The following is a 14,330-nucleotide window of genomic DNA, read 5'->3' on the forward strand; positions in this document are numbered from 1 at the left end:
TAGTAGATGTGACTAAAAAAAATGTACACAACATATCAAGTGGCAAGTGAACATTCTTTTCGTGGTATTTTTTATAATTTTCTTTTATACATAACAATTACATTACCATTATTACTATTTGTTTGTGTGTGACATTGTTCTAATGTACTGTGTTGCAGAAAAACTAATGATAATTTATTAACAGAGAACCGGTTCTCTCAGTGAAATTTTAAAGCAGATATTGGGAAGTTTAGAAATGCACATCATTGTGGAAATTTCTGACTCTACCTCAAACTAAATATCATGTGGTAAAATCAAGTATTCTGAGCTCTTCTACATTTCAAAATTCGCCTGTCACATGTGTTTTTGAGACCCTTGTCAAAAATGCACAATACATAAGATCCATTGTCATTATCTTAAAACTACATTAGATTTTCATGAAGCAGCAATGAGTTTTTAAAACTCTGTTTTCACAAAAATAAACCTGCATGTAGTATAGCATTCAAAATTATTTTTATGGGAGAATATTGTTCAAATATGTTCATGTAATATATGTTGAAAGTTAAGAAATTTTGCTATAAACAAGTACTTGGTAATTCAGCAGAGGTAATACACACAGGAACTTTATTAACAAAAAAAAAGAGGTGTTGAAAGATGATATATGAACTGAGAAAATACCACAAATAAAATGTATGTATGAATTTAGTATGGTAATTACTAATTTGTGCTGAGCTTACAATTTCTTGACAGTTTTATCCTCAAGTTTATCAACAATAAGTCTGTTGGTTACAGGTATGAGTTATTGAATAATTGTAAGTACCATTGTAGAAGACGTTATTTGACTACAAACCACTGGAACATAAAATATTTGCTTGATGGCAGTTATACATTTAATATGACTATTTCCTAATTTCAGAATGACAAAAATGAAAATAACTTACTTATTGACTATTACTGGATCTCTTGTATTTAAAAGATATCCTAATTCATAAAATGTCATGTAAAATACCAGCTCTGCATCTGGTAACCTGCTTTCCTTTACCATAAGTTGTCCCAGCTCACGGAATGCTAATCTAAATTGGTGCAATACTTTAATGACACATGCTTTTGTTGTCTCACGGATTGCTACTGATTTTTGGCACCATGGTAATAGCCAGCTGAGGATTTTCCTGCAATAAAAAAGGTTCTTTATACAAAAGTAATTTTATTATTACTATAAAACTTAAACCTGTGTGGGGTTACTAGACCCCCATTGGGCGCCTCCCCAGGTGGCAGATAGGGGAACACTCACCGGATATGACGGGTATGAGGGAAATAAAATACCCAGGGTGGACGTGTGGCTAGGACATATCACTGAGCCATAGAGAAGGCAATGTTCCTAGGGCTAGACCCCCAAATACAAGGTCTCTGGTCCTTCAGGTTGGGGGTTGTGCAGAGGGCTACCTCCACTCTCATAGAAAACAAGATCTGGTCAGGATAGTCTTCATGTGCCCCGGAAACAGTCTTAATTGGAACAGAACTCGGAAACGAAAACCAGACTTAATATTGGAACATGGAATGTAAGAAGTTTGTTCAGGCTGGGAAGCATGCAAACTCTAGTCAGCCAACTAGAAAAATACACACTACAAATTGTAGCACTGCAGGAAATCAGATGGCCAGGAACAGGGTCTGTAAGAACAAGTACAAGAAGTATTCTACATGGAGATTGTGGTGACCACCGAGAATTTGGAACAGGCTTATATGTTAGTAGCACAGTGCAAAACTTGATAAAAGAATTCAGATACATAATTAACAGAATTTCATACATAACAATTGGTGGACAAAGCACAGATGTGACGTTTCTTAAAGCACATGCTCTTTATGAAGACAGAGATGAACTCATGAAAGAAGAATTCTAAATATATGACTCACAGCCAAACCATAGTATCAAAATAATACTTGAGGATTTCAATGCTAAGGTAGGAAGAGAGACAACTTACAGGCCTGTCATTGGATATGTCAGTTAACATAAAAAAAAGTAATGACAGTGGTAGCCATTTGATTACATTCGCTACAGATCTCAACTTATGCATATCTAGTACCATGTTCCGCCATAAAAATATTCGTAAGGGGACATCAATATCACCTGATAGCCAAACTGCAAACCAGACAGATCATGTATGTATTGAAAAACGTTTTGCAAATTGGATCAAGAATGCCAGGTCATACAGAGAAGCAGACTATGACAATGATCATTTCCTAGTAACAGCTAAAATGACAGTAAAATTTAAGAAAGTCACAAAGACAATGACCAAAAGGGTAATCTATAATGTAAATATGTCAAAGGAATCAGAAAGAAAGGAGCAGTTTGTGACAGAACTAGATGGGAAGATAACAAATGTGGAGCAAATGGAGTCTGGTCACAATAACATAAATGAAGACTGGACAAAAATTAAAATCACCCTGAATGAATCAGCCTCAAAAGTTTTGGGAAAATGGAAAAAATCTAACCAGGTATGTTTCAACCAGATATGCGAAAGAAAAATTGAAGAATAAAGGAGAGTTAGAAAGGAGTGGTTAGAAAACATGAACAATATACAACTAAAAGAGAACTTTACTTGAATAAGGAAAGAAACATCAACAGTTCTTAGACAAGAAGAAAGGAAATATTACAGTGACATACTTTATGAGGCAGAGGAGGAGGATCTCACTCACCACAGGACTAGACAAATGTATCACAACATGAAGAAATGTGCAAAAAATTATGTAAAGAAAGAACAGTTGATTAAAGATGAAAAGGGAAGAATACTAGTGAATGGAAAAGAGATAGGCCAAAGATGGGCAGAATATTTCTCCCAGCTCCTAAATTCTGAAGACACCACAGAACTTCTTCCTTTTGAGTCCCCACAAACTGCGGACACAGAAGTGACTACTCCCACTGAATATGAAACTGCATAAATACTCAAAAAAATTAAAAAACAACAAAGAGGCCAGGGAAGACCAAACTGTTGCAGAGCTCATAAAAAATGGAGGACCTGACCTTGTAAGAACCATGACAAGCCTCATACAGAAGGCCTGGGAGCCAGAAAGTCTCCCTAAAGATAAGAAAATGGCCATCATCTGTCCATTACTGAAAAATATTAACCCCCTGGTATGTGACAGTTATAGGGGAATATCTCTGCTACATGTCAGCTATAAAGTACTATCTCTATGCCTCATAAATAGGATACTACCACTTGACGAAGAAGCTGTCGGAGACTACTAACGTGGGTTGAGCTGCAACAGATCAACAGTGAACCACCTATTTACCCTATGTCAAACAACAGAGAAATGCTGGGAATATAATACAGACATGCACATGCTCTTCATTGACTTCAAAAAATCCTATGACAGCCTACATAGGGGTACTATAATCAGAGTACTAAAGGAATTTCAGTTTCCATCCAAAATAATCCACTTGGTGGCAATGTGCCTAGAACAAACACTCTGTAAAGTGCGGATAAGTACCGGTCTATCGGAACACTTCGAAGTTCGAACCGGCCTCAGACAGGGAGATGTCCTTCCCCCTATATTATTCAACCTTGTACCAGAAAAAATAGACTGGGAATTTATGAAAATTGACCACATTGGTATACCCCTAGTCAACAGAAGTAAAGAACAGCTCAGAAGAATGGCAGGCTCATACTGCAAGATTGCCAATAGAACAGGCCTGCAAGTCAGTGAAGATAAGACAGAATGCATGGTTCCAAGAAAGTCAGCGAGAGATGGGGACCTGCTCACAGCGGACAGTATCCAATTCAAAAGGTCAAATACTTTCAGATACCTTGGTAGTCTCTGCGGTGATCAGAACCACTGTGAAATTGAAATAAATGCAAGTATTGTCGGAGGCAACAGAACATACTTTATCCTACAGGATGTGCTGAAGAAAAGATCCCTGTCAAGAAATTTTAAGATCAGGCTGTACCAAAGTATGATGATTACGCTAATGGTTATGCATGGTTGTGAAATCCTCACCTTTAGGACAACAGATGAGGAGAAACTAGTTTTCAAATGAAAAATCCTCCAAAAAATATATGGCCCTTTGACTGTTTTTTTAAAAAAAAAAACTTTACGCACAGCCTGACATTATAAAAAGAATAAGAAGACCTTGGCTGGACATGTAGCAAGGATGAATGGAGGGAGGATACCCCATGATGTGATTCTGGGAGCTGTAGCTGGAAGGAGGTACCAGGGGTGACTGCGGACAAGATGGAAGGACAATATTGACAAGGACACCAAGGACATGGGACTAGGAGCAGGTGAGTGGTGACAGGAGGCTCGCAATTGGGAACAATGGAGGAGGAGTGTGGAGCAGGCATATGGTCATAAGGCCCAAACCACGGATAAGTAAGTAAGTATAAAACTTAAAATGCAGTGATGTTTAGTAGTGACGAGTTTGTGTCTGTGGTGGCCCATCAGTGCATACTCTATAGCAGTGCTAGTAAAATGGCCATTATCACTTGTCATGGGCATTTTACATTGGAGAAATTAGGTTAGGAGCATCCTGAGTTTTTTTTGTTGGTGGTTCTTTCAACTATCACCAGATAAAAATATGCACAAATTTAATTTTATAAAGTGAATATAATAAGACATAGCAGATGAAACAATTATATTTGTTTTCAATATATTTTGATACTATGTTCGATTATCATACATGAATTTCCTTGCTGCCTGTAGTGTCTGTTTATTAATAGTATTATGTGTGAAGTCATAGTCTATACAAGAAACCCTTGTACAACCCACAGTTAAGGATATTTTAACACTTCTAATTTTGCTTATATTAGCATGCAGTAATTTTATTACTGAATGAATACTGTAACATTATTTGAAACTTCCATTCTGACATAATTTCATGCCTCAAGATAGTCATATTTATCTTCTAAAAGAAGTTGTGACTTATATCATTGGTGAAGCTATGATGGTGGTCGTCACTGTGTGTCACTCATGTAAATTCACTCTTTGACTGACATATGGCAATGAAACTCTGTTGAATTTCGTCTGTGTTGTAGAACAGGTGAATTTATAAATGTTGTTTTATGTTGCTGTAACAACTATCTGCTGAAAAGGCTATTTGGTTATTTGATTGACATGGTTTCTCAAAATGGTTGTAGGTAAGCATGTGATTCATCATGTTCACAAATATGTTACTCTATGGCAATTATTATTTAACAAGTGTCTGTTTATTGATTGATTTATTCATTGACACAGTGTAATTTACATAACTCTATGTGTTGACGGAAGTTGCTTCAGTTCAAATAACTCTGTACCTTCAAACCATTGTTAGCTAATCTTGTACGCATTCAATCAGTAAATGTTATTCTATCATGTAACTCCAGGCATTTGAAAATGGCAGTAACACAAATAAAAGTTACAAATTCAGCCAGCTCTGGTATCAGAAAACTCTTAGTGCATGAGGATCTACAAGCAACAAAAATATTGTAAATAGTCTACTTCAATGGAGCCTGATTATTGTGCCATGGTAAAAACAATTCCATTCAGTAAGGATATTAACAGTGTAGGAAAAGACAGATTGCTGCTTGCCTTAAAGGAGACACATCAAATTGCAGACAGGCACAATTAAAAGACACCTCACATACGGCTTTCAGCCACAGCCTGCATCAGTAAAAGACCCCCCCCTCCCCCCACAAACACACATCCACACCATTCACACACGCACAAGCAAACACACACACAAGACTGCCAACTCCAGCATCTCAGGCCAGCCTGAGGTGTGCTTGCTTGTGTGTGTGTGTGTGTGTGTGTGTGTGTGTGAGTGGTGTGTGCATGTGTGTGTGTGTGTGCATGTGTGTGTGTGTGTGTGTGCGTGCATGTCTTACTCATGAAGGCTGTTGCTGAAAGCTATATATGAGTGTCTTTTATTGTACCTGTCTGCCTGCAACTTGGCGTATCTTCTTTACAGTAAGTAGCACTCCGTCTTTTCCTACATTGTTGACCTTCCCAGCTGGAGTTTCCTTTCAGAAACAGTTTCCAAAAGAATTGAAAATATGGCCTTTGATATCTGCCTGCTTAGCTGGGTGGTAGCGTGCTCGCCTCCCATGCAAGCGGGACGGGGTTTGATCCCCGGCCAGGTTGGAGATTTTTCCGCTCAGGGACTGGGTATTCTGTTGTCCTCATTATCATTTCATCCTCATCACTGGTGCAAAAGTCACCCAATGTGGCATCGACTGAAATAAGCCTTGCACTTGGCAGCCAAACTTTCCTGGTTAGGGGCCTTCCGGCCAACAATGCCATACGCTCATTTCATTTCATGGCCTTTGATGTTGGAGGAATGGTTTTGGACATGTTAAGGAACATAAAATTTGTAATGTAAATGAGGAAATGAAATATTACTGCTAGTTTATATTCATTTCACTAATCAGAATGAAGTAGTAGCAGAAGAACTGGTTTTTGGCATAGATTTGAGTACTAACATAAAATACTGTGTATTTTAAAAAAAAAGACATAAAATAAATAACATTCATTTGCTAAATGTACAAACAAGTTCAACATTTTAAATCATATTAAGCAACAATGTTGTGTATGAATTCATAACTTAAATATTCTGTCACACAAATATGATACAGGAAATTACAGGGTGGTGTACAAAAATAGATGGAGTAAAGATAAAACTCATGTTTGAGTTGAGAGTTGGAGCAGTAGACAGTTACATATACAGGATTTGGAATATATTGCTTAACTATATTTAAGGCAAGATGGCCAAGGATCTCTTTTGTGCAGATGCACCTCAGGCTTAAACTCTTACAGAAATTGGTGAAATGCCGTGAGTACTCAGGAAAATCAGCAAGGGGCACTATATTAGTGGTGTGTGAATAAATTGAGAATTTGGGTCTGATGGGGGGGAGGGCTGGGGTGCTAGGGCAGCCCATGCAATTGCAATGTGCTCTGTGTCCAGATGGCTTACTGGTCAGAGCATCTGCCTGGTAAAAAGGAGACCTGGGTTTGTATCCCGGTTCAGACAAATTTTCAGCTTTCCACATTGGCTTCACTCAATGCCTACTCACAGCCAACGTCTGTAATTCTTTTGTGTCTTATTGCTTAACTTTCGGTATGACGTAATTCTTCAGACCTAACAAACAAATAAACATATAAACACACACAAATTACATTGTCCAGTGTTATGTGGTACCTGGAAACATCTGGAATGCCACTCATTGACACAGTTTTTACTTTATATGCTTTCAAATGAAAAATTCTACTTACCATTGTAAAAGACATCTTTGATATAATCCATCCTACTGAGGAAGCTGTATCCAATATGTCAGAAGCCAGAAGGCATGGATTTTACTCTAGAATCAGCCATGAGATAACCTAATTTGTCAGTGGTAGGCGATAGCCCTATACAAGTAACAGGTCTTTAGTGATCAGATCTACCATTCAAACACTTACTATAGTTCCTGCTGTAGCCTCTGTCAATCTCAAAACAAGAATGGCTATCAGATTTAAAGTTTTGCACATTATGTATTAGACAGACCTGTAACCATTCCTGACATTCACTGTGTGTGTGTGTGTGTGTGTGTGTGTGTGTGTGCGTGCGTGCGTGTGTGTGTGTGTGTTTATGTGTGGTTGGGGGGTGGGGGTGGGGGAGGCGAATTTGAGCATGGTATGGTATACTTTTTGATGCCAGGATTACTGCATGTTCCTTCAGGTACTCCACGGAATACACTCAACCTTCTTTTCTATATTAGTACATGTCCAAGATTAGTGGCTCTTCTTACCTCATTGCATGCAGACTCTCATGTTCATTTCACAGAAGTGTGAAGTGTGCCTCAGATGATGACAATTAAAGCATTTTGACATTTGGTTAAAATATTTCATAGTTTTTAATTGAAGTAGGCCTACTGCACTTTAACTTGAAAGAAAAAAAAAATTGCACATTTTTGAGCCGACCTCTAGTAAGTGATGGGTGTATCTTTTTCCATGTGGGTAGATTTTATTTTGATCTCTCCTTGGTATAAATGGTCACTGAGATTTATGCCACAAACCTCACATAACAATTTAGAATCTGGAAGTGTATCAGACATGTTATAAACTACAATTAGTGGCCTCTTATTATTTGGAAGCTTATATTTAATGTTCTCAATCTCGTCCACACATTCCACCAGTTTCCATGTGTCTTTTTGTAGCTCTATTTCCCCTAATATCATATAATATGTGTAGGTAAAACTAAAACACACACATACACTATTTTTAAATGTACCAAAACACATTTTATAAGAAACAGTCAAATAATACACAATGTGATCACAAAGCAAGTCAGAGAACAAGGGCAAAAAGAGTACAACGACAAAGAAGTACTTCATAGCTAAACAGATCCCCCTCCCCCATCTAAAATGCAGAGTACGTCGAATATAAGGGTACCGAATGTTAACCTGTCATCCAGTTCTTGTGTCGGTGGCTGGTTACAGAATCAATTTTTGCAGTAGGTGAAGGTTAAGGTATGACTAAGTTCAAAGGTTGGCTGGCCCTGTGGTTGAAGTCTGTGTGAACATGTCAGCACATTGCATATCATGGGTCAGTGGAGTGCTGTCCAATGAAGAAGATTATAATATTCACGCTGGTTTAACTCAATCAATTGATACCTCCGTTCTTTTGCCATTCTGTAAAATTTCTGTTGTGCAGTCCCCATGTCAAAACACCGCAAAAAGTCCAGTGTTTGGGGGCTGGAAGGAGATTGTGCTAAATCAGTGCAGCGCATAATGTGGGAACAGCCAGTCAAGGTTTTGTGGATGAAAATGAGGTGTTGACTTTGGTGTGAAGCAGGGGTCATTGTACCACTGAGATGTGCTGTCAAAAATGTTGCACCAGCTGCGGTAATTCCACTTGATCTGGCAGTGGTGCAGGCGTGAGGTAGTCTGCTGGAATTCTTAACAGCTGCCCAAACATCATCTCAGACAACGATGCTCCAGTGTCAGGTTTTTTGCAGCTCAGGGTCCTAAAAGGACCAAAGGAAGCACCTCCGTCCATTTCTTCATGTGGCATATGAGAGCTGCCTTTAAAGTTCTGTGCCACCTTTTGATCATGCCATTGCTGGTGAGATGATAGCTTGTAGCATGGTTTTGTTGGGAACTCCACAGTTTAGACAATTTGTGAAAAAGACTGTGTGGCATCGATAGTTCATATCGACCACAAAACTTAATATCTGTGAACTCTAAGTGTTCTGTTGAGCCTCCATCTTAACTTTACTTTAGTCAGTTCTTTGTTATACTTCATTCTGTACAGACGCAATGTCAAGTGTAAATATATGCGAGCTACGACATACATGGGAATTAAGTTTCCTATATCCTGATTACCGATCCCGTTCCCATAGTGGTGACCCCGCACTTCATTCATGTTTTGCGTCTTCTGCACCGGTGTTTATGCAACAGGTTAAATGCACTACTCAATGACCACGCCAAACAATGCCTTGTTCAAAGATGTGGAAGCACAACTCCGCTCACCGAGTTTCGTCGTTTCTTCGCCAACGGCATAGTCATCTTCAACTTTTATAGTCCTGTCTTCCTCAGTTGCGTGTAATATTACGGTATATTAATTATTTTTACTTATGGACCGTCTGACAGCAACTGAATAAAACACAATTTTAGTGCCATATGCGTTTCGCCTTTATTTTCTGCAAGGCATCATCAGTGGCCTGGAATATGTACATATGTTAGCTATTTTATTTACATTTTTGTCATTGTGCCTATAGGTTATAAACAGTTCTGGTGGTTGGTAAATAAAGGCAAAACGCGTATGGCACTAAAAATGGGGCATAGTCATCATTTACGAACAGCAATTTGTGTTCTCAACCAATGATGTGTGCTAATCTCATTAGTTTTCAATGGTCGACAACTACGCCATTAGAGTGAACAATGGACTCAGGCTTCACGTCACTTGATTATGCCCATCCAACAGTGAAATGCGATCTGAACAATTTTTCAAATTGAGTGTTTCAAGAAGAAAGTGATCTCCATTTGAACACATGTTTAGCCACCCACCAGCATGCTACGTCAGTTACTGTCGGGCCGTGTACAATGCCGTGCGCATGGTGTTCCAGTTGTGTCTAATTTACATTCACAATTCAGTGTTTCGTGTAACATGGACCCCTTACCTTGCCTCAGTGGCCTGCCATGTGCACTACATGCATGTTATGCATCAGACATTTTCCACGCGGGTGGCATTCACGAACCCCCCCCCCCCCCCCCCCTCCCCGCTCCCCCTCCCCGCCCATCACCTCACTTGCGGGGGTCCCCGGTTCCGGTTGCTCAACTGCCTGCTGCTCCCACGTCAATCAAGATTCTCTACTAGGAGCACCTGGGGGAACGTGCCCCCTCACAACTCTGGTGCCACGTTCGATTGCTTGTGAATGAGCATACCATGCCTAATGCCACGCTATGGGCTGTGTGGTCTGCCAAACTACCTACTGATCTACAGATCCATCGATTACCACACTTGTTTGAGTCCATCGGCTAAAGCCTATGCATCGCTGACCAGTTGTATTTGCTGCTGCGGCAACATCCGTCAGCTCATTCCACACCATTCGTTGGCACAGCCGAGCCTGCATACCAACCTTCGGCTGGCAGAGGCAGAGGCAAGGCTCACTTCGCCATCACCTTGTCTACTTCTCCTGGCAGTGTCAGCTCAGTCTCGCTGCTGTCCGAGCACTCCAGGATCGCCCATGCACCTTATGTACCAGTCTATTTACTGGAACAAATCAACAAGGACAAGCCACCCCCACTGTCGCAGTTTCCACATCCTCACCCCACTCACTCTTTCTGTTGGTACCATGAAGTGCTCAACGATGATGCCAAGAAGTGCAGGTTGCCATGCCAACACCCAAATGCCGGCCACAGGAACTAAGAGACGCCCAGTCCTGCGGGAACCTAACAGGCGTCCTCTTACATTACACTCCGTTCGCTCATCCGCCTGGCCGAGTGGTCATCTCTATGTGACTGACATTGCATCATGTCTAGCTTTTCTGGTCGGCACTGGTGCTGACATGTCAATCATACCTACTTTGATGGCTCCTCCCACTTCTTCACAGACGAAGTCACTTCTACGAGCTGTCAATGTGTCGACATTACCTACCTCAGGCTCAGTAAAGGTTACAGTGACCCCATCTCCTTCTCTATGTTTTCCGTGGACGTTCTACACTGCCGACATCGATGAACCAATCCTCGGTATGGATTTTTTGTCTCATTACGAACTATCTCCGAAAGTTGTACAGGGTTCAGTGCTCCACCATCCTACAAACACTCACATATCGTGCACCCGCACATATGTCCAACACTCTGTTTCCACCGCAGCATACAATATCACATGCGAGTGCTCCACCCTCGCGGACAACATTGTGACCTGCGTTACCGACCTACTGTTTGAATTCGGACTGCAGACCATGGCTTCACCACCCAAACAGTCGCAGTCAGACTCTGCAGACGACCCATCCATGATCGAGAACAAAGACGTGCTCCCATCAACCTCACCACACACCTCTTCCGCTGAAGACTGTTCACCACCATTCACTGGTTTCCCGACCTCGCCCCCAGGTTTCACCCTGTGCAGGTTTCATGCCCTCACCTCCAATGTTAGAGGCACACACACCTACTATCAGTTTGTCCTGCAGTATGCCGCTGCACCGAGTGAACGACATTTCTATAGTGCTTATTCTTTTGACAGATACTGACGTCCTGCCATTGGACGGTCCCTTACAAGTCAACATTGCACACAACCTCACATTCCTGCATGAATGTGACTAAGCATCTCTACGTGCTTTCATTTCTACGGATGGCTCGGTCCACTTAAGGGCCACACACGCCTCCACCACACCATTGACTGCCCCGCCTGCTTACTCCCAGGGCAGCCACCATCTCATCCAGCCACGGTAGCTGACTGACTACAAAGTGGACCAGCCTCTTGCCGCTCTGCTTGCACAACCTACATCGTTCGAGATGGAAGTACCTGTAGTGCGCCTGCCTATGCGCATGATTTCCACCGATGTCGATGCCCACATGCCCTCACCCTTGGACATCTGTAGTACTCCTTACTGCGGAGGGGGGTGGGGGATGGGGGCTGTGTGGTGTTGATAGTTCGTATCGACCGTGAAACTTATTATCTGTGAACTCTAAGTGCTCTGTCAAGCCTCCATCTTAACTTTACTTTAGTCAGTTCTTTGTTAAACTTCATCATTCTGCATGGATGCAGTGTCAAGTGTGTATATATATATATATATATATATATATATATATATATATATATATATATATATATATATATATATATATATATATATATATATATATATATATATATATATATATATATATATATATATATTTAAAAACAAAGATGATGTGACTTATCATACGAAAGTGCTGGCAGGTTGATAGATACACAAACAAACACATACATACACACAAAATTCAAGCTTTCGCAACCAACGGTCGCTCCACCAGGAAAGAGGGAAGGAGAGGGAAAGACGAAAGTATGTGGGTTTTAAGGGAGAGGGCAAGGAGTCACTCCAATCTGGGATTTGTCCTTCCCTCTTTCCTGGTGGAGCGACCATTGGTTGCGAAAGCTTGAATTTTGTATGTATGTATGTGTTTGTTTGTGTATCTATCAACCTGCCAGCACTTTCGTATGGTAAGTCACATCATCTTTGTATATATATATATATATATATAAAAACACTTGACACTGCATCCATGCAGAATGAAGTTTAACAAAGAACTGACTAAAGTAAAGTTAAGATGGAGGCTTGACAGAGCACTTAGAGTTCACAGATAATAAGTTTCACGGTCGATACGAACTATCAACGCCACACAGCCCCCATCCCCCACCCCCCTCCGCAGTAAGGAGTACTACAGATGTCCAAGGGTGAGGGCATGTGGGCATCGACATCGGTGGAAATCATGCGCATAGGCAGGCAATCTGGGATTGGAGTGACTCCTTGCCCTCTCCCTTAAAACCCACATACTTTCGTCTTTCCCTCTCCTTCCCTCTTTCCCGGTGGAGCGACCATTGGTTGCGAAAGCTTGAATTTTGTGTGTATGTATGTGTTTGTTTGTGTATCTATCGACCTGCCAGCGCTTTCGTATGGTAAGTCACATCATCTTTGATTTTAAATATATTTTTCCCGCGTGGAATGTTTCCCTCTATTATATATATATATATATATGAAATATGACATATATGGGAATTAAAATTTCTATATCCCAATTACTGATCCCGTTTTCATAACTGGATTCATTTTGCCAGTTCTGATCTGTTGTAATGCGGAGGGGGCAATCAAACCATGCTATCCAGTTGGCAGTGGATTTTTTTGTGTCTGCTTAGTGGTAATATCTGTGACCACCCATCTCATGCATCTGTCAACTGCTGTGAATAGATACCTGTAACCTTCCGAAGGTGGGAAGGGTTCGATGAAGTCAATGGGTGCATGACCAAACCTTACCGGGGATCCTGGAAAATGTTCGATGTCTGCATGTATGTGGCATCTCAACTTGCATTGCTGGCATTTGGAATGATCTTTCCTCTGTTGCTGAGAAATAATCATTTAAATGTTTGAATTTGAATAACGTAAAATCAAGTGCACTTTTTACCAGTGGTAACACTAATATAGTGCAGCAAATAACTCCTGAGAAGAAAGATTATGCAATAATAAATTATATAACTCATCTGTTTTTGTGGCTGCTTGACAAAAACATGGCTCACAGAAAAACATGATTCATAATAATAACCTGTACCTAGAAAGTCTGATCTAGGTGTTTGTCTTTCATATAAGAACTCTACATGATTAGATCATGCCCATCCTTTGGTTTACTTCCTTCATTTCATATATAATATTTTTATGTTCCCACAATGACAAGGTAACAACTGTTCAACATGTCAATGTGCACCAACCACTGCCACACGAATCTCCTGCCAAGTACATTCTCCAACTTCATCTGAGAACAGACCTAAACAGACTCCTCTTTAAAACATGCCAAAATATTTAGTTCAAGATGACCAGAGATGTAAAAACTTGTACGGCAGTGATCTTACAAGGTATCAATTCCCACATCCACAAAAATTTATGAATGATTAATTACTTCTTTGAGAAATATTTTCAGATTAATACTCAGAATGAATTACAGAAATAACAATAATTACAGTAATTTCAAATGTACATACAATTTTGAATTATATCAAAGATATGAAAAATAATCATATCATTTGAAAAATGATTGAATTAATACAAACAATACTAAGAAAAGGATAGATTGTTACTCACCAAAAACATGACCAACTGAGTTGCAGACAGACACAATGACAGGACTGTTACACATTATAGCTTTTGG

At 40.2% G+C, this 14,330-nt stretch overlaps 1 protein-coding gene across 1 annotated transcript in view; it reads right to left on the reverse strand.

Annotated features, from left to right (window-relative positions):
- Window positions 1–14,330, reverse strand: part of LOC126484991 (putative phosphoenolpyruvate synthase) — a 317,801-nt gene that overhangs the window by 44,037 nt on the left and 259,434 nt on the right. Inside the window, exon 23 of the mRNA XM_050108598.1 lies at window positions 921–1,148. Within this exon, the coding sequence (XP_049964555.1) occupies window positions 921–1,148 (228 nt within the window). The remainder of the gene's footprint in view (window positions 1–920; window positions 1,149–14,330) is intronic.

The sequence above is a fragment of the Schistocerca serialis genome, chromosome 6 (assembly GCF_023864345.2).
Source record: "Schistocerca serialis cubense isolate TAMUIC-IGC-003099 chromosome 6, iqSchSeri2.2, whole genome shotgun sequence".
Taxonomy (NCBI): domain Eukaryota; kingdom Metazoa; phylum Arthropoda; class Insecta; order Orthoptera; family Acrididae; genus Schistocerca; species Schistocerca serialis.